The sequence below is a fragment of the Pan paniscus genome, chromosome 1 (assembly GCF_029289425.2).
Source record: "Pan paniscus chromosome 1, NHGRI_mPanPan1-v2.0_pri, whole genome shotgun sequence".
NCBI lineage: Eukaryota > Metazoa > Chordata > Mammalia > Primates > Hominidae > Pan > Pan paniscus.
Window position 1 is genome coordinate 219031306 of NC_073249.2, and position 21132 is coordinate 219052437.

At 52.9% G+C, this 21132-nt stretch overlaps 1 protein-coding gene and 1 long non-coding RNA gene across 3 annotated transcripts in view; one reads left to right on the forward strand and one right to left on the reverse strand.

Annotated features, from left to right (window-relative positions):
- Positions 1 to 14680: 14680 nt before the first annotated feature.
- On the reverse strand, positions 14681 to 17886 carry LOC134728646 (uncharacterized). The gene is made up of 2 exons (XR_010109266.1): positions 17745 to 17886; positions 14681 to 16424 (listed from the first exon to the last, which is right to left on the reverse strand). It is a non-coding gene; the product is annotated as an uncharacterized LOC134728646 (long non-coding RNA).
- The window catches only part of LOC130541017 (uncharacterized), a 38045-nt gene continuing 33175 nt past the window's right edge, over positions 16263 to 21132 (forward strand). Inside the window, exons 1-2 of one of the 2 annotated variants that reach the window (XR_010109260.1) lie at positions 16263 to 17067; positions 17766 to 18054. Coding sequence is in view for 1 of the 2 variants with exons in the window: in XM_057300682.2 (XP_057156665.2) it covers positions 17430 to 18054 (625 nt within the window). In the remaining variant the exon portion in view is untranslated. Of the gene's footprint in view, positions 17068 to 17254; positions 18055 to 21132 lie in introns of those variants that run through there. The other variant, XM_057300682.2, reaches the window with a different exon arrangement.

The window sequence follows — 21132 nt, forward strand, 5'->3', positions numbered from 1 at the left end:
GAATTAGCCAAGGGAGAGGCCTGCTGGTTAAGGGCTGCAGAGCAAATGCCACTGTTGGCCCCCAGCACTCTGTCCCTGCCCACTAGTCTCTTGTTCCCTACGGGGAGGTCAAGGGAGACAGGAACTTCACAAATGGGTCCCGGGGAAGAGCAGATGACTCCAGTGGGGCTTGTGAAAGGAACTACACAGGATGAAATGAACAAGGGATGGCCGCCCTGGCCTCTACAGTCTTCATATGGCCGGAGGCCTCCTTCCCTCACGCAGGCACTGTCTGGGCCAAAGCCACCACAGGGTGTTTGGGAAGAGGAGGTGCCAGCCGCTGAGGTGACATGAGACCCTCAGGGATGGGCAGGTGATGGAGGGATCTTAGCCTGGGACACCTTCATCTCTCAGGGAGCAGAACAGGGAAGCTGGCTGCTAAGTAGCTAGTAAGACAAGAGCGGACCTCGGACGGTGGGGGTTGCATTTCCCAGGCAGCAAATCCACTGCAGTGAATGAAATGATGCCCACCACACCACCCAGTCACCCCCATGTCAGATCCACTAGCTTTGGGGTTGCCCTTGTCCCTGCCCACGTGTCAAATCCCCACGGCCTTGTCGGTGACCCCACAGTAACATCTAGGGGGTTCCCCGGGCCTGGGTTGGGCTTGAAAGAGAATTCTGTCTTTCCATTCCCCCCAGGCCTCAGAGCAGGGTGCATTACAGTCCATCATCGTGGAGGGGAAAAAATGAGGCTAGAGCTGGTTTGAGAATTAGATGGGGGTGCATGACTAGAGGGTGACATAGAGGGGCGTACGTTTCGGACACCCTGTCCATGTCGTGGGCCAGGCTCTCCGGGACACCTCCCAATGCACCAGTGCTGACTCAGGGGTATTTCTCCGCTCGCTGCGCTCCCACCCTTTGCAACTGCCCCAGTCTTGGCCAGCCCAGCCCTTGCAGCCGGCTTCTCCCGGTCTCCTTGCGCAGGGGCAGTTAGAACCCAAGCTGCAGCAGGCCCTCCCCCGCCCTCCCCGCCCGCCTGCCCGCCTGCCCGCCTGCCCGCCGCCCGGGCCAAGTCAGCAGTGCTGAGCGCCGCGGGGCTGCAGCAGCAGCCGGCGATGCGGAGACCCTGCACCACTGCTCCGGGCGGCGCTCGCGTTCCGACGGCCACCTCCTGGCGGCTGCGCGCAGCCGGCGCCGAGATCCAGACGGACGCACGGTGCTGATTGGTGCAGTGAGTGAGTCTCCGGCTTTATTTAGACCACCGTTTCTTGACGACTGTACTTCATTGGAGTTGAGGGCTCGGAGCAGCAGGCAGCCTTCCCCGTGGGAAGGATGACAAATGGGGAGTGCTGCTTCTAGGTGCTCGTACCAACTGGCTTCGTGCGTCCTGGGATGGGCGGTGTTCACAGGCGCTTCGGGGCTGAGCGCCCACCAAGTGTGGCGCGCGCTTTTGGGAAACTCCGTGGAAGACCAGGACGGACCCCTGGAGGGTTAGGAAGGCTTTGAGACCAGCCAGGGGAAGCCGTGTCCCGGGCCCTGACTGTGGATCTCCTACTCTGAACCACGGACTCCAGTTTGGAAGGCCAGGCTGCCTTTCGGATTGGGGGGTAAGGAAGGGATCCCCAGCTCAGGCAGCCTTTTGGGCTAGGGCAAGGGGACCTCTGGAACCACATTTTTGAATGCTCCCACCCATGATTTCTGGGACAGCTACTGGAGACAAATAGAGGCTGGAAGGTGTCGGGAGAAAGGCTGTGTTCCTGATGTCATGTAGTTGAACTTGGATGTGGAGGAAGTCCAGCTTCCCCTGCAGAGGAAAACCAAGCCAGCGAATGTGGGTGGGGGCCAGCAGCTGCCGACCCTCCTGGGTGATGTGATGGGCTTAGGTGGTAGGAGCCAGGGGCCTGGGGCCAGAGAGGGCAGCCCTAAGGGGGTCTAGACAGCACCTTCTGCCCAGAATGGCAGCCTTTGGTACAAGTCTTTATTTATGCCAGTGGCATGAAAATGTCGCCCGACGAATCCCCAGGGGCCCGTTCTTGGCAAAAGCCCTGTCTCCCAGCAAGATGGGAAGTGATGTCACATTGCACTCTCCAGCCCGCTCTTCTGGGGTTGTTCGAGTTGTGAGATGGTTCGGTGACGGATGCCTCTCATTGTCCCAGACCTTGTGCTTCCGCTGGGAGACCCTCCACCCTGGTGGTTGCTTTTTCCTGTCCCCACGCGTTAGCTTGAGCATCTCCACCATGGAGGCTGCCCTTGGAGGCTGCACTGTGCTGGGAGGAGAGGGAGACTGGAGAGGGAGAGGAGGAGGAGATGGCAGGGGCAGTGGGGCCCTCAGAGCTGGTGCAGTACTGTGCTGATGTCATCACTTTCGGGGGCCTGCTGAGGCCTTTGGCTGCTCCAGAATCGACACCAGGAGCCTCTTGCTCAGCCTGGGACAGGCACAGCACTGCGGCTGCCAGTCTCCCTGACAAGGACAAGACCTGCACCTTCCAGGCAGAGCCAACTGGCCAGCTGAGGTCCTGCGACTCCTGCAGGGATGAAGGTAAAAGGAAAAGGTGAGGGCCACAAGACCCGGCAATGGGACGCTGGCGGGGCTCACCTGGCAAATTGGCAGCACCAGACTCCGGAAGAGAGGGAGCAGCAGGGAGGCAGGCCGGGGACTGCAGAGAAAGGCGCCAAGGCACTGGCAAGATCCTAGCGCCTCAGCCCCAGATCCTGACCATGGCACCTCCCCACCGACCATTTTCACTTTTCACCCAATGCAGTCGGTAGTTTGCTCTGCGCTTCTCATTCTCAGCAGTTCTGATTAAGGATCAGATCCCATTTTCCTTTTATGCCTTTAAACTTTAAGCCTGGCCATCCAAGACAAATGCTCTATTCAAAGCTGGAAGATACTTAGAAATCATCTGTTACGAGTCCCCAAGCTCAGCGATGAGGACAGTGAGGCCCAGAGATTAACCGACTTTCCCAAGGACACAGGAAGCTCAGGGCAGACCTGGGATTCCCTGGGACATGTGGGACACGGATGAGATCATCAGCGCTCAACCCATCAGGCATCCTGACTCAGACGCAGTAGGACAAGGTAAGGAAACTGGGGGCTGGGAGTTGACAGAGACCTGGCGCCCTGAGAACCATGGGAGGAACCAACGGCAGCAGGCAGTGTGCCCGGGCACTGAACGCTGCCTTCGAGTCGGTCTGCAGCACCTCTGATTGACAACTGTCACTGGGCAAAGTGCCAGGGGGAGAAAACTTTCGGCTTCTTTTATGGTTTCTCTTCTTTTCAGTTCTGGAAAATCAGGGGGCACTTGAGCCCGGCGGCTGCCTGTTAGGTTATGAGCGCTGTAATTTAGGCTTCCTCCATCAGAGGGCTCCCGACGACACGGGAAGGAAACCGAGCTGCTTCCCATGGGGCGAAGTGGTTTGCAGAATGGGGTTTTTCATTTTATTCGATCCCACGGGTTCAGGCAGAAAGTTTTTCGTTATTAGACTCATAGAAACAGAAAGTTCGCCGTTCGGCATTTGTGTCATCTCCTAGGTCATCCCACATTCCATTTTCACAATACAGGGTGTGCGCTGTGGCTTCTGCTGCTGGCTCTCATTTCTTAGGGTAGGCCTGATTAGTCATGTGTGCATCTGTTATCTGAGGAAATGTAGCAATTTTCCCAGGAGGGGCCGGCCATCCTTCAACAGGGTGGCTAAGGAGAGGTGACGGCGGCCCACCAGCAACGATGAACTCAGCATTCTGATCCAGCTGCAAGATCTTGAAGCCAACCTTGGGTTTCAAGTCGGGCCTGGCGCCCACGTCTTGCCTGGGGAATGCTACTGATTGGCAGCACGAACCCAGACAGGAGTCCTCACGGATCAGCCACTGCGGCTGGGCCGCATCCTTCCCCCTCCAGCCTTTCCCTTTGGGATCTATCTCTGTGTCCTTGTTCGGGACTTGCTGTTCACAGTCTCAGTGCACTTTTGTGTCCAGTGAGTTCCCTCTTTTCTCTCAAACGGTTCCACTTGTATAATGCATACTAATGACCTTCAGCTACTCAGAGATGAATTGCTGTGGTTATCCAGAAGACAGCCCATTTTCTTGTACCAGGAGATGACCTCTCTTCTGCATGGTAAAATAGAGATCACACGGTGTCACACTAGAGGGTGGTGCTCTGGCTTAGGCAAGCATGAGACTGTGCTGTCAGCATCCGCGTGTGCGCAGCAAACTTGTCGGGAAAATGCTGCAGAGCCGGAAAGCTGCCAGGTCCTTCATGGAGATTTAGGTGGTGTCTCGGTCAACTTGACAGAGGTGGAGAAAGTTAGCTGAGAAATTTCACCAGGGTCATCTCAAATGGGGCCAATAGGCAAAATAGAGGGTTTTTTTGACCCTCTGATGATGTAAAATTATATCTCCCAAATAATAATTTTTTTTTTTGGGACAGGGTCTTGCTCTGTCACCCAGGCTAGAGTGCAGTGGTGTGATCTCAGCTCATTGTAGCCTCAACCTCCTGGGCTCAAGCAATCCTCTCATCTCAGCCTTCAGAGTAGCTGGGACTACAGGCGCCCACCACCGCCCCAGGCTATGTTTCTGTACTTTTTGTAGAGACGGGGTTTTGCCATGCTGCTCAGTCTGGTCTTGAACTCCTGGGCTCAAGCGCGCCGTCTGCCTCGGCCTCCCAAAGTGCTGGGATTACAGTTGAGAGCCATCATACCTAACCAAAGAATTATTTTTCTTTTTTTTATCTTTCTTTTTTCCTTTCCTTTACTTCTTTTTTTTTTTTCTTTTTTTGAAACAGGGTCTCACTCTGTCACCCAGGAGTGCAGTGGTGTGATCTTGGCTCACTGCAACCTCCGCCTCCTGGGTTCAATCAATTCTCTTGCCTCAGCCACCTGAGTAACTGGGACTGCAGGTGTGCATCTCTATGCCTGGCTAATTTTTTTATTTTTTAGTAGAGACCAGGTTTCACCATGTTGGCCAGGCTAGTCTCGAACTCCTGGCCTCAAGTGATCTGCCTGCCTCAGCCTCCCAAAGTGCTGGGATTACAGGCGTCAGCAACCGTGCCCGGCTCAAAGAATTCTTGATAGCACCTTCTTGATAATTCAGTTCAAGCCAACAAGAATTTACTGGGCATTCACTGACATAAGAATCAGAGCCTGAACCAGGCATGGTGGCTCTCACCTGTAATCTCAGCTACTTGGGAGGCCGAAGCAGGAGGATCACTTGGGCCCAGGAGTTCAAGACCAGCCTGGGCAACATAGCGAGACCTCATCTCAACAAAAATAAATAAATATGTTTAAAAAAAGAATCAGAGCTATAAGTGTGTACAAAAAGTATAAAGTATGCCTGCCTTTAAAAATCATGGCTGGACATGGTGGCTTATGTCTGTAATCCCAGCACTTTGGGAGGCTGGAGTGGGAAGATTGCTTGAGGCCAGAAGTTGGAGACCAGCCTGGACAACATAGCGAGACCCCATTTAAATAAAATAATAATAACAGAAATTTTTAAAGAAAGAATAAAAAAGCATTTTACTATAGGGGTGGCAAGAAGGTGGCAAAGCACTAAGATCCAGGGGACCACTTTTCAGTGACAGAGTTGATGGTTCAGTTTGTGCCTTTTTCTCCTTCCTCTTTGATCCAAATCAAGAATGAAACTTTGACCTCAAAGAATGAAACTCAAACATTTTGCCAGCTTGCCAGATCACTTGTATTTAGAAGCATTGCTAGTTGACCTGTCCAATCCTGGGTCTCAGATTCCTATTGCAGGGCTTATGTCAATATCTGTCACTTATGGCCGGGTATGGTGACTCATGTCTGTAATCCCAATACTTTGGGAGGCCGAGGTGGGTGGATTGCATGAGCTCTTCTGAGCTCGTAGTGAGCAGCCTGAGCCACATAGTGAGACTCCATTTCTACCAAAATTAGCTGGGTATGCTGACATGCACCTGTCGTCCCAGCTACTTGGGAGGCTGAGGTAGGAGGCTAGCTTGAGCCAGGGAGGTGGAGGTTGCAGAGAGCCAAGATCGTGCCACTGCATTCCAGCCTGGGCAACCTGACCCTTCTGAGACAGAACCAGACTCTGTCTCAAAAAAAATAGTATCTATCTATCTATCTATCTATCATATATATCTGTCACTTGTTTTCTTGGGGGTGTGTTGCTTCAGGGTCTGTCTGCTGGAGGTGGGGCATTTAGCTGTGCTTTGTGTTCAAAGGGGCATTCAGATATGTTTATATCATTACTAGTAAATGGCACAATTATATTGTGTTGCAGTGTGTGTGTGTGTGAAAGCATTCTATTTTTAAATTTTAAATGTTTTAAAGCATGCATTTTTCTAACCTGTTATTTCTTCCTGTTGCAAAATCCCAGGTCCCCTAAAACATGGTGGTGGCCTGTGTGTCTCACGTTCTCTCAGAGACCCTGCCTTGCCCTATGCAAGCCATCGCCACTTCGTGGTCTGAAGGTCACCTTGCCTTGTAGCCCAAATGTTGTAAATAGTCTGCTCAAGGTCTGAGAGACATCAGGTTTCCTTCTGTGTAATAAATGTGCTTATTTCACAATAGGGAATGGATCAGGCGTAAGTATTTTTTTAAATACAAATTTGGCTTTTCTTCAAAATGAGAGGGCTAAGATAGGGCTGGCTCACGATAAAATTGTGAAATGGGCTGAGTTTGTCTTTGGTGCTCCTCTGCTGTCCTCACTCCACTACCCTCCCAGGATCCCTCATAGGCTCAAAGGGGCCCCAGGTGGCCAAGAAGCCTCTGTATAGCACTTTCACTCAGCCTGGTGGCCTGAGAGCCTTGTTTGTGTTGTATCTGGCCCATGTCTGTCTTCTCCCTTAAACATTTGCAAAGCATGTTGGGGATCCGGTGCACATAACATCTCTCTCTGTTAAGGCACAAGGTCTCTCAGGCATTTCCTGGGGTCTGCAACACTTTTAACTCAAAGGAGGGGGTTCCTGCCAGAGAGAGAAGGTTGGCGAGGGGCAGGCACTGTGTTTCAGCAGACCTGCCACGTGCCCCACAAACTGCCTTGATGTGCACCTGGACCTAGAATTGGTTTAGTTTTCATACCGCTTTGCCACTTGGCTTCTTTAGGTCCCCAGAGGCCAGAAGTCGCTGCCTTCCCAAGAGATTCCTTCAAGGCAGTTGGGAGAGACACAGCTCCAGGGAAGCAGCTCTGTGAGTGCCCTTCCCTCTTCCAGCCAGGACTCTGGGTGCTGTCAACATGCAGTTTTCTGAGGGCTGTTCTGAGCTTTCTTCCTATTTATAGAAAGACATGGGTGATGCTGAGTGCACAGCTTACTACAGTGAAAGGAGTGATGGCTGCAAACATGTACAAAAACGTGGCCATGTCTGTCAGAAGGATCGAGGGCTTAGTGCCGGTGTGGCAAGGTAGAGAAGGGGTTCCACTAAGGACAGTGACCTGCACCTCCCATGGGCGCTACCCCGCGGTCCTCATGTTGGAAGTATTTATATGTCCCAGGATCTGGGTGCTTTTCTTTTTTCTTTTTCCTTTTCTTTCTTTTTTGAGATGGAGTTTCACTCTAGTGCCCAGGCTGGAGTGCAGTGGTGCAATCTCTGCTCATTGCAACCTCTGCCTCCCGGTTCAAGCAATTCTCTCACCTCAGCCTCCCAAGTAGCTGGGATTACAGGTGCCTGCCACCACGCCTGGCTAATTTTTATATTTTTAGTAGAGATGGGGTTTGACCATGTTGGCCAGGCTGGTGTCAAACTCCTCACCTCAAGTGATGCGCCTGCCTCGGCCTCCCTAAGTGCTGGGATTACAGGTGTGAGCCACCACGCATGCCCGGCCATGGGTGCTTTTTCTTTCTCTTTCTCTTGATCTCTGCCATCCTTTAGTGTAGATTGACCTTAGATGGGCAGTCCATTCCACCAATGACTGTGATTCTTTAACAAGAACTCTGTTTATTGAGGGTTCCACTGATCCCAGCATTTCTACAGCCTTCTCCATGCCAGGACCTCAAAGCCCAGGCAAGGAATTCTATTCAGCCCACCTTTCAGTGGGTGACCCTTTCTCCTATAGCCCAATTCCTATACCCTGCTGGCATGGATTCCTTTTTCTTTTTTTTTTCTTTCTTTCTCTTTCTTTTTTATTAATAGACTAATGTGGTTATCTGCATGAGAAATGAAGTGCTTATGTTAACATTTTCTGAATTGGGAGGGGATGGTTACTGTTCCCCTCCATGGGCCTTTGTCTCTAAGAGATGAGCACTTCCTTAGTACCGCTCCCGCTGACGTTTCCCTGGAGGCCCAGGATGGATACAGCCTTAGGTTCCGTGTCCTGTTGCTGTTACTGATGGCCGCAACTAATGACGGTGGATGGCCGCCTCTCCCGCCCTAGTCTGTTTCATTCCTTTGGCTTCAGGCAGGGGAAGAGTTGCCTTCTTGGCAACTCCTTGTACGTAGGAACAAGAAGCCAAAGTAGTGGGCCCAGGAGGGAGGAGAGCCAGGCTTCTGGAGACGGGAACCAGGCCTTCTGAACCCACGGGGGCTCCACAGCTGTTGCTTCTGAATGCTCAGGCATCTGATCTGCCGTTGTTATCTGATAGGTTCATTTGCCTGATGTGCCGCAAGCCAGTATACTGAGACATCTGGAACCGCAGCAGAGAAAGAGTTTAAATCATAGGGCAGCCACATGAGAAGATGGGGGGAAACCTCAAATCTGCCTCCTGAGGAGTTGGGGTTCAGGGATTTTAAGGGGTTTGGAGCGGGCCAAGCTGTGGGGATCATTGACTGGTCAAAGGGTGCAGGGTGAAGTTAGAGTGGGGAGAACCTTTCAGGTGGAAGATAAGATGAGCACAGGCAGAGGCGGGGTAGCCAGTACTGGTTTGTTGTTCGTAAATGTTTCTGCAGCACTTACCAGGGGGTAGACTGTTTTGGATGCTGAGATCCAGCAGTGGACAAAACTAAGCCATGCCCACACGCAGCTTCCATTCTAGTGGTTGCTGGGGGAGACAGACAATAAACGGACAGGCAGAATTCTGTTCTGATGGTAAATATGTGGACAGGTAGGCAAGCAAGTGAGCAGGTGGGGCTGATCTGAAAAGGCCTTGTCAATCGGCAGGTATTTGATCAGGGAACAGGAGGAAAGGGGGAACAAGTCACGTGGGCATCTAGGGGAGAAGCAGTCCTGGTCAGGAACGGCAAATGAAAGGGTCCTGACGTAGGACCAGGCCTGGAGCGTCCCGAGATCAGCAAGGAGGTGGGAACAGAGAGACGGCTCCCAGATGCCACATGGAAGATGGACTTTGGGAAGCAAGGGCCCCGGGAAACCAGCTAGGAGGCCAGGACAATCATCCAGGCAAAAGAATGATCATGAGCCAGGTGTGATGGCTCACACCTGTAATCCCAGCACTTTGGGAGGCTGAGGTGAGCAGATCACTTAAGTCCAGGAGTTTGAGACCAGCCTGGGAAACATAGCGAAATCCTATCTCTAAAAAAATTTGCTGGTCATGGTGGCATGCAATTAACTACTCAGGAGGCTGAGATGGGAGGATCGCTTAAGCTCTGGAAGAGGAGGTTGCAGATAGCTTGAGCTCTGGAGGCAGAGCTGAGTTTGCACTACTGCACTCCAGCCTGGGCAACAGAGTGAGACCCTGTGTCAAAACAGAGAACAACAGTAGCTTGGACAAGAGTAGAAGCGATGAATGTGATGAGAAAAAAACAGAGAAGTGTTTGGATCCTGAGTGTATTTTACAGATGGAGGCAGCAGGCTTTGCTGATGGATTGGATGTAGGCTAAGTCAGGAGCCAAGAATGGCCTGCAAGGTTTTTGGCCAGGCACTAGAAGGTTGGAGTTGGTACCTATGGAGATGGGGAAGACTTCAGAGGAGCAGTCTGGGTAGGCAGGATGCAATCAAGACTTTTGTTTTGGAAACACAACTTTGGAGATTCCTACCACACATCTATAGGACTTGGAATTGGCAGTTGGCTATCAGAGTCTGGAGGTGAGAGAAGTGGTGGCTGCAGATAGTAACTCGGGAGGCATCAGAGTACAAATGTTATTCAAAACTAGGAGGCTGGATGAAATCACCCGGAAAGGGAGTGTAGGTAGAGACGGGGTCCAAGGACCAGGCCATGGGGTCCTCTAACACAAAGAGGGTGGGGGCTGGAGGAGGAACCAGCAGAGGAGACTGAAAAGGAACGGCCGAGGAAGTAAGTGAGAACCAAGAAGGAGTGGCATCTAAAGATCCAAAGGAGTAAAAACAGGAGTTCTAAAGATCTGGAGGGGGCCCGCTGTGTCAAATTACGTTGATGAGCCCAGCAGACAGTTCTTGAAACTGACCATTGGATTTAGCAACATGGAGGTCAACTTGTGACCTTGATAAGATACGAGTAGAACAAAAGCAAGCTTTTATGCTGCCTCTCTAGACCCAGTGCCCAGAAAGGGAAGGATCTCTCAGATTGGGGCTCGTGGTAGCAAAACTGGGTGGCACTGGCTGGGCAGCCTTCAGGTTCTGTAGACCTCAGCGGCTCAGCGGAGGCCTGTCCCTTCTACCGTAAGTTTCAGCAGCTGCAGGACCTGGGGACCTGTCCTCTGTCTCCAGTGTTTGCAGAGAGGTGCCTCCAGGCCCCTGGTCCCGGGGGCCAACGGAATCTAGTTCTAGTCTTTTTTTTTTTTTTTTTTTTTTTTTGAGGCGGAGTCTCACTCTGTCACTCAGGCTGGAGTGCAGTGGTGTGATCTCAGCTCACTGCAACCTCCGCCTCCTGGGTTCAAACAATTCTCCTGCCTCAGCCTTCCGATTAGCTGGAATTACAGGCATGCGCTAGCATGCCCTTTTGTATTTTTAGTGGAGACGGGGTTTCACCATGTTAGCCAGGCTGGTCTCGAACTCCTGACCTCAAATAATCCGCTTGCCTCAGCCTCCCAAAGTGCCGGGATTACAGGTGTGAGCTGCCGTGCCCAGCCACTAGTTCTAGTGTTATCGTGAGCTGCCAGGTTTTCAGCACCAGCTGTCCAGCACAAGTGACCCATCAGACTTTTCAGAAGATTTTGCTAAGACTCAGTCACACTATTGCACTTCAAATGTCTTCCACGTGCTCATATTCAGATTGCTGTATTATAATCAAAGCACATCGGCCAGCTTTATATTGAAAGACCTTCTTCAGCCTTCAACTAGTTCAAAGGATGATGTGGTGACCAAAGAAGTCTGCATACTATGTTGCATTTGCTTGGGGATCCCAGACCACCAATGTGAATTGTCATGGAGACCCCTACCAATACCTACTGTGTTTCATGAATGAACGGCATTCAAGATCCCTAGAGTAAGCACAGCAGGTGGACGGCGGTGTTATGGGGCTTTCTCGTGAGGCCCCTCCACGTAACCAGTGACAGCGAGCCTATGAGGGGTGCAGCCAGGCTTGCAGCTTTCTGAGGCTCTGGCTTAATGCAGCAGAGACTTTAGAGCTGTATTGTTCAATACAGTAGCCACTAGCCAGGTGGGTGAATACAACGAGGAAATGAATTTTAAATTTTATTTAATTAATTCAAATAGTCACATATAGTTAGTGGCTATCCTATTGGACATTGACTGGCAGCCTTGGGGTAAGCTGGTGCTCCCAGGGTTCTTTAGGTGGGGGGATCCTTGGACAGGGAAAACGCCCTTCCCACAGTCCTTAGGAGTGGAGCTTCAGGTCAGTTTGGTCATTAAAAGGAAATTGGGGCTGCACACAGTGGCTTATGCCTGTAATCCCAGAACTTTGGGAGGCCAAGGCGGGTGGATCACCTGAGGTCAGGAGTTCGAGACCAGCCTGGCCAACATGGTGAAATCCCATCTCTACTAAAAATTAAAAAAAAAAAATGAGCTGGGTGTGGTGGCATGCGCCTGTAATCCCAGGTACTCGGGAGGCTGAGGCAGCAGAATCACTTGAACCTGGGAGGCGGAGGTTGCAGTGAGCCGAGATCGTGCTACTGCACTCCAGCCTGGGCAACAGTGTGTGACTCTGTCTCAAAAAAACAAAAAAAACACAAAAATTAGCTGGGCCTGGTGGCGGGCACCTGTAATCCCAGCTACTCAGGAGGCTGAGGCAGGAGAATTGCTTGAACCCAGGAAGTGGAGGCTGTAGTGAGCAGCTGACCTCCAGCCTGGGTGACAGAGTGACACTCTGTCTCAAAGAAATTAAAAAAAAAAAAAAAAAAAGTAAAAGAGAACTGGGCCCGTTTTGACCTCAAGCTGGAGAAATGGGACATACCTGTTAGATGTATTTATGAAACATGCAGGCAGCAAACAGACCTGGATGCATCTCACTTCTCTGGGCTTGAGGTCAGGGGGTTTCCGTGCATTATGATGAAAATGCAGGAGTTTCTCTCTGTGCCTGCTGTGTTTGTGAAATGGTGCCCTGTGTGTTCTGCGGAGGCGCAGAGTGGAGGGCAGTGTTCACTGCCCCGCCTTTGGGGGTCCAGCAGAGGTCCAAATCTCACGTCTGTTGCTTACACACTGTAGGACCTTAGACAGGGTCGTGAGAATGAAGCTTCTCTGAGGCTCAGTTTATCTGCTAAATGGGCATAATACTAGGGATTTTACAGAGCTGTGGGGGAATCAAAAGAGAAAGTCTGTAAAACACGTAACCGTACATAACATATACAATACAGACTCGATATGACAGCTAAATAATACATCTTTATGTATTAAGTATCATTCCATCTATTGATTGTCAATCTCCTAAGAATAAACTGACCTCTCTCTGTCCTCAATTTAATTGGGAAAAAGGTTGCTTTGATGCATGAGCCAAGGAATGGTTTTAGGAAAATAAACTTCTGGAAAATAAACAGAAGCTGAAAGCTACATTCGGTTAAAATGTCCAGTCAGCAAAGCAGTAAGTAAATACCTAAAAGTAATTTCCCCCTTTGTACAGTATTTTGAATTCTTGCATTTATTTGCCATTTTTAATCTGGTGGCAATTTCTTCACCAACACAACAAATTGGGCTTCCTTATTGAGAGATGGGGCCTTGTAAGTACTAGGTGGGCTCTTTGGAGCACCCCCAGCCATGCGGCATCACCCCCTGCCCCGCCACACACACACACACACGCACCCCCAGCCATGCGGCATCACCCCCTGCCCCGCCACACACACACACACACGCACCCCCAGCCATGCGGCATCACCCCCTGCCCTGCCACACACACACACACCCCCATACACAGTGGCCTGTCCATCACCCCACCAAGCAGTTCTCTGATCTCAGGGTGCAATGAAGAAAGCCCCTTCCTCTGAGACCCCTTCCTTCTGCAGGGTGCAGTCTAGGGCCCTGTGTCCCTGTAGTTCTGCCTGCAGGGGGTGTAAGAGACAGGTTGCCCAGGCCTCTTGATGATGTGCTGCCGTGGCCACTACAGCCCCCTGCAGAGACCCGCTGCAGCCCTAGGATGGCTGATCTTGTGTACTCCCTACTGAAATGAGATCATCTAAGTTAGCAGAGTTGCTGTTTATCAAGAGTGCTGAGGCTTTCCGGTAACTAGCTGGGTTTATGCCATATATTTCAGCCAGTAAGGAAGAATGCAAATGGTGGCTTTTTTTTTCTTTTAACTGAGATAAACCTACATACCATAAATTTCACCATCTTAAAGTATACAACTCTGTAGGTTTTAGTATATTCACCAAGTTTTACAACCATCACCACTATCTCATTCCAGAACATTTTCATCCTTTAATTCATTTATTTTTAAAATTTTAAATTAATTGGTTAATTTTTAGAGACAGGGTCTCCCTCTGTTGTCCAGGCTGAAGTGCACTGGTGTGATCTTGGCTCATTGCAGCCTCAGACTCCTGCCTCAAGTGATCCTCCTGCCTCAGCCTCCTGAGTAGCTGGGACTACAAGTGTGCACCACCATGTCCGGCTAATTTTAAAATTTTTTGTAGAGATGGGGTCTCACTATGGTGCCCTGGCTGGTCTCAAGCTCATCCTCCTTTTTAAATTCTCACTTTTGAACAAGATGGAGCCATGGGCTCCCTGGAGATCCACGTTCCTTGGGTTCCTTGCCAGGTTTTCCCATTGGCTTGGATTGAGATGTTTCTTTCCCAAGCACTTTACTGAGTTCATTTTTCTCATCTGAGGTGAAAAGGTAATCTCAGAGCGGGAGGCCAGCAGGGCACGGTGGCTCACGCCTGTAATTCCAGCGCTTCGGGAGGCCGAGGTGGGTGGATCACTTGTGGTCAGGAGTTCGAGACCAGCCTGACCAACATGGTGAAACCCCATCTCTAGTAGAAATACAGAAATTAGCCAGGCATGGTGGCGGGCGCCTGTAGTCCCAGCTACTCAGGAGGCTGAGGCAGGAGAATCGCTTGAACGCAGGAGGCGGAGGTTGCAGTGAGCTGAGATCATGCCACTGCACTCCAGCCTGAGCGACGGAGACTCTGTCTCAAAAAAAAAAAAAAGGTTGGGGCAGGCCGAGCAGGCAGTCACCACCACGCCTGGGCCTCTGGGCCTCTGTGGTTAAATGTAGGACTCAAGGAAAGGCTTCCTGAGGGACCGTTGTGCACCGTGTCTGGGGTTGTGGGCGTCCTGCGCCAGGGGCGGACAGTGGAGGCTTGTCCGTGCTACCTTTGTGGTTCCCTTTCTCCAAAGCCCTCTTGACTGTGGCTTGTAAGTTAAAGGTGTAGGTTAGAGACGTGGCTATCTCGGTGCTCGGTGGATTCTAGAGGAGATATGGGTGGGTTCGGTGTCCCCACACCTGGCAGGGCTGGGGAGGAGTGAGACAGAGTTTGGCAGACAGTGAGGCCTTTATAAAACATTATTTGTCAACACAAAAATGTTTAAAGAAAAAAAAAATGAGGCCTAGCCTTGGTGTGGCCTCTCTGGATGGAAAAATAGATAAGAATCAGGTTATTTCAATTCTCTAGCTGGCAGTCTGGTGTCTCTAAAGCAGATTCATCCCACTGTTAGCTGCCCAGGTCCAGGCATTTTGGTGGCTGTGAAAGGAAAGCAAGAAAAAAAGAGCCCACAAGGGTGGGGACCTCCAAGGAGAATGCTCCCAGGTCTGTCTGCAAGGAACAGAGAACCAATGAGCACCAATGTTCCCTCAATGCCTGGAACAAAACAGGTGCTTCATAGAGATGTTTTAGAAGAGCGACTGCATGCATGAGAGGGCCTACTGTGTGCAGCCACTCTGTCTTGCACAGTCCTTATCATCACCCTGGGGGTAGGGAGGTGTGCATTCATTTCATTCATTCATTCATTCCACAATACTTATTGCATCCATACTAGGAGCCTGATGCTGTCGGTGTACACGAGGACACACGCTCAGCGTGGGTAAGCAATTTGCGAAGTTGAGGCAGGATGGCAGGTACATGAGGAGTGAGGGCTTGGAGAACCGACAGGCGCCACCTTGGGTCGTGGGTCCACCCCGCTCTCCTCCCTGCGTTGGTTGTGGCCAACCCAGTCTTACCTTTCAGGTCCTAATTTCCTCACCTGTAAATGCAGCAGTCCTAGGACTTATCTCAAAGGGCTTTTTGAAGATTGAATGAGATTACTTGGGGGTGCAGGGAGAGGTTGGGAAGATGCTGGCACATTGCCCAGGCCATGTAGTGAGTCAGGGTTGGAACCCACTTTTGTCTGATCACAAAAGCAGACCTCGGCCAGGTGTGGTGGTTCACACCTGTAATCCCAGCACTTTGGGAGACCGAGATGGGTGGATTACCTGAGGTCAGGAGTTTGACCTCAAGTCAGGAATTTGACCTGACTGGCCAACATGGTGAAACCCTGTCTCCACAAAAATTAGCTGGGCATAGTGGTGGGCACGTGTAATCCCAGCTACTCAGGAGGCTGAGGCAGGAGAATCACTTGAACCTGGGAGGTGGAGGTTGCAGTGAGCCAGGGTCAGGCCATTGCACTCCGCCTGGGCAACAAAAGCGAAACTCCGTCTCAAAAAAAAGAAAAAAGCAGACCTCTCCCTTGCCATGGGCTGCCTCTAGGACCCATCTGCCTCCTTTTATCCCTCTGAGTCTTTGAGGATCTGAGAAGCCCTTCACCTACCTGCCCTGTGGTGACAGGCACTCCGGACTGAGAATGGGTATGGAATTGCCCCCCAGCAACAGGTGTAGGAAAAGTAGGCCTGACCTGCAGCCATCCACCTGCACCTGGGCGTTCTCACCTGCCAGCTGGCTCACGGCTTCTCTAGGACTGTTCTGGAATCCCGGAGGAGTTTGGAAAACATGGGCTCATCACAGACACCTGTGAGAATAGGCTCACCGCCCCTCCCCTGTGAGAATGGGGGCAGGTCAGCCCTGGCCTCCTCTCAGGCCCCCGAGGGTGCCCAAATGTGATTACGCACCTGGGTAGCATTCGCTTCCCTGTCCTCCTCCTAAAGAATCGTCTTCTCCCAGTGCAGGAGGAATGAGTCCCCCGTTCTCACCCCGGGGAGCGGTTGCCTCGTGAGTCCAAGGAGAATCCGCCCTTTCGTTTTGCGCAGGTGGAGATCTCGCGGGCCCAGTTCGGAGTCCTGCAAACTGTGAGTGTGCGAGGAGGGCTTGTTTCTGATGAAACCATTTCTGTCCCGTAACAACCTTGAGGGCAGAAACCCTTACAAAAGGAGCCACCGAGAGATTTGCTGTCCGCTTGATACTGGGGCGCGGTGGTCCTGGGGGCAGCTTGTCCCGGAAGGGCCGCAGGGCGCACTGGCTGGGATCTATAATGGTTGGGGCAGGAGGGTGGGTGGGGAGCCCCTTCTCCATGGCGGCGGGAGGTCTTCGGCGCTGCCCCTGCCCGCGCCTCCCTGCCCACCCCAAGGGCGCCCGACCGTGCGCGCAGGGCAGCGTGGAAAGGGTGGGAAATGTAGGGAGCGCGCCTTGGGGGCTGCCCCATGCTCCCCCCTGCAGCTCCGCGCTCAGGACCCGCGTCCGACTTTGCGTCTCTGGGAACCTTTAAGGCCGGTGAGGGGGGCTGAGCCGCGGCCCCTCGGCTGAGCCAAGCCCTGCCCCACGCAAGGTCCCCAGCCTGGCGCACCCGGCTCCCCAGCGCCGCGCGCCGGCCATGTCCCTTCCCACCCCAGCCCCCCGGGACCCGAGAGCCGTGCAGGGCCGAGCCTCGTGCCCCGAGGCACGCCGAGCCAAGTCACCCCTGCAGCCCGCGGCGCCGGAACTTGGGGGCGCAGTGAGTGGGGGCAGGGCGCCGGGCCGGCGGGCGGTGGCCGTGGCTGGGTGCCGGTTCCTGGCTTTAGAAGTCCTTTCGCATCTTGTTGAATCCGGGGCTGCATTGGCCCTCCGAGCTCTCCGGACTGGCAACGTCGCAGAGACAACAGGTCCAGACCCGGGACAGACCCCACACCCGCGTCCAGGACGTGGGTTTCTTCCCTCTTCCAGGCGAGAGGCCCTCGGACTGGGCGTCGCGGCGAGCCCCCCGTGGTTTCTGTTTGCTTTTTTACCGTCCCCCGTCCCCCCCCCCCCACCCTGTCCCGGCCCCACCCGGGCCTTGGTCCCACCGCGAAGGGGCGAGGAGTCCCCGGAAGGGTCGCGATGGCCGGGGAGTCCGGGACCTCGGCTCTGGGTAGGCGCGCCCCGCGACCCAGCGGCGGCGTGGGCGAGGGGCGCTGCGCAAACTACGCGCTCTCGCTGGGGAAACGCCAGCCCAGGCGGGCGGCGGCGGTGAAGGGGATGAGGACCAGGACCCCGTGCCCGGTGGGACTGGCCCCGCACCCCACGCCGCCCCCCTGCGGTGCGCACCGCATCTGCGCCCTAGGCCGAGGCCAGGCTCGGACCCCTCCCCCGCACCGACGTGATTCGGATCGCGCGGTGCTGGCGCCGCCTTCATGCGCCCTGCCTGGCCCCCACCTGGTCCTCTTTCCTTTTCAGGTGGAGGAGATGCCTCTGTCCCGTCGGTCTGGGGACAGCCCAGCTCCCCGGATCCCGGGCTGGAGAGACGCGTCGCGGCCCGGGGGCCTGGTGGCACGAGCAGGAAGGAGGACCCGGCGGCGGGCTCTGCCTGGGCTTGCCTGGGCTTGTTCCGAGCCGGGCTGCTTCTCGGTGACCACGCAGATCGGGGGCATTTGGAGATTTTGCGGGAGTCCTGCAGCCAAGCTCCGGGGCAGGAGAGGCCTGGAAGCCTGCACTACCTGCTCGCCCCGTCCCAGCACGCACCCAGGTAAACGCTTGTGTTTCTCAGTCCGTGCGAAAGTTTGCAAAGAAGGAGGCGGGAACTAGACCAACAACTTTAATAATCATAGTCATAATAAGGAAAACCCTGTTCAATTGTGTAGCCTCCGTAAGGGGAAGAATTTCCAAGAAGCAACAAAATGTTCTTTGATTTCATAATCTCTGGGGAGAAAGGATTCCTTTTTTGGGGTTTTGCTCGGCTAGTTCTTTCTTCCCTCCTCTATCTCCAGCGTGGGGCGAGGAAGGCCGACTGGTCCATGGGTGGCAAATGGGGACCCTGGCTCTCCTGAGCTGCTGGCACGGTGATATTGCAGCAAATGCTCAACCTCCCCAGTTCCTCTCCTCACCTTGAAAGTGGAGGCATTGATACTAGCCACCCATGGTTGCAAAAAACTCGCATGAAAGGGAAAGGAAAAGTGCTTCGGTCACTAAAGTAGCGTTGTCTAAGAGGTCAAGGCTTTGGAAGACTTTTGCTCTAGAAGAGGGGAACGGGAGAGGGGCTTTCAGCCAACCTGGCCCCGAGGTGAACGCGCGCGCCCCCTGCTGGCTGGAGCCCTGTCCAGCCTGGGAGCCGCCAGTGGGGAAGGAGACTGAGGGGAGGTGGTCCCTGGAGTTCCTTGCTCCTGGCCTGGAGCAGCAGGTGCCAGTGCTCCTGAGGCCCCCTCTCTCAGGTTACGTGGATGGGGCCTGTAGCACAGACAGGGCACATGCTTCAGCGCCTCCCTGTTTCTGCGTCAGGTGGGGGACATGAGCTAGGCTCTTCAGAAGGTTCCAGAGCCTGGGCCTTCCTGTTGCATCCACACTAGGCTCCTGGAGCCCAGAGGTGGCTGGGCCCTCTGCATACATGCGTGTGAAACTCTAGCAGATACCAAGTCATGTTAAGGGGGCTAAACGGCCCACTGCAGTTATGTTAGCCAGTTCTGCCTCTGCCCAGTTCTGAGATATCTTTGGGACAAATGGCCACTCCTCTGAGCCCCTGTGTCTTCCTGCATGAGCCACAAATGCTGTGTAGTCATGGCTGAGGAAGAGGGGAGGTACCTGTGCTTGCAAACATTCCTCTTGAAGGACTATCCAGGAGCAGAGGGAGCAGCTGGGGGCAGCATCAGTTGGTACCTGAGCCCATTGGCACCTACTGCCACATGGGGTAGTGGCCTGTCTCCTGAGCTTCCCCAAGCTGGCCAAAACTGGCCAGGACTGCCCTGCTCTCCCCTCCCAATCCAGCTTTCTCTTGAGCCTCCAGGATCCCTTGGCTAGCTGGTGTGGTGGCCATGAGGACTGCACTTTTGCACCCCACCCCTGCCCTTGGCACACATCGCAAATCAATAATGCTAAACCTAGACAGGCCCCCAGGTCTTTCTGATCATAGTATCCATGCAGTGCTTCCCATTGATTGTGTCACCCAATTGCCTCCCCAGCCCTACACCTGCCCTTGTAACTGGTCCCTGGGCTGGGGGGTGTAGGAGGACGCAAGGATGAACAAGATGCTGCCCTTGGTTATAGGATACACTACCTCCAGCTAGAGGTTATCAGATCTGTGCATAAGAAAATAACTAGGCAGGACTCATTCATTCATGCGACAAATATTTACAGAGTCCTTGCTATACGCAATGAGTCATTGAGGAGAAACCTACAGAAGGATGAGGGGGACGGCTTTTCAGGCAGAAGGGTTAGTAAGTGCAAAGGCCCTGTGTTTGGTGCATTGGAGAAATTGCAAGAAAGCCGGTGAGACTGAAGATCAACTCGTGATACTTGGTAATGAATATCACATGAAAACAAGGAAGTTTTCTTGTCTAGCCCTGAAATTTGCCTTGGTTGGCAGATCCTTCCTTCCCAGAGAGCACACATCAGTACTGCAGCTACAGCTGTCTGTCTGACATACTTGTAAGAACGAACTGTTTAGTGCAGGCTCTGGGAGGCAGTGCCATGTGGGTCACTGACATACATGGTGCCAATCATTTTTCTCCATTCGTAAGGCACCTCAAAACCCCACTGGGGCACCAGTGTTCCAGTAAGGATATGGGTTTTGAGTTAAGGACCCGCCTTCCAGCTCCGTCTCTGTCACTAGCTGTGCTAATTTGGAAATAGGACTTCCTTTCCTGGCTTTGGTTCCTCATCTATAAAAATTGCCCTTATGTTAGGACCTACTTGGTAGAGGCATGAGATAAAATAATTCGAGGATGTGCATAAACCAGGGAGCAGGGTGCTGTGGCAACTATTAGGTAGCATCAGTGATAAAGCACTTTGCTTTCATGGATATTTTATGTGTTCACTAAATCAGAACTTTCCTCTATGCTGATGTAGTCTAGTGAGGTCTGGGGAGTTTCTTGTTTGATTTTTGCATTGCAAATATTCCTCTCTTCCCCTCCCTAAAAAAACCACTGCTTTTTTTTTTTTTTTTTTTTTTTCTGAGACAGGGCCTCACTCTGTCACCCAGGCTGGAGTGCAGTGGCACAACCGTAGCTCACTGGAACCTGGAACTCCTGAGCTCAAGCGATCCTCCTGCCTCAGCATCCTGAGTAGCTAGCACTACAGGCATATGTCACCATGCCCAGCTAATGTTTAAATTTTCTGTTGAGATGGGATCTTACCATGTTTCCCAGGTTGGTCTCAACCTCCTGGGCTCAAGTGATCCTCCCGCCCCAGCCTCCCAAAGTGCTGGGATTACAGGGTGAGCCACCTCGCCCAGCCTACATTTTTTTTCATTAACTAGTATTGCAAATATTTAAATGGAGTAAAATGCCTTGAGTTGATGCCAAAAGGAAAAATAAGGGTCTATAAGGGGATCCATTCTGACTGAAGCATGACACGGTTTGAGTACGCCCTCTCCCGTGTCCCTGGCTGTGGGTTACCACGCCTGGGGCAGGCAGTGGCACCTGGGGAAGGCTTGGCAGAAGCTCCTGCCTCTCACGCTCATAGACCTTTTGACCCACCAGGCTCACCCCAGGGCCCCGCTCTGACCTCTGTGGCACCAGGTGACTCTTACTCTACACTGTCATTTGGGGCCCTCAGCCATCCCACCTCACCCCACACGGTCCCAGCAGCTCCTGCCCGATTCCCATGCCTCCTC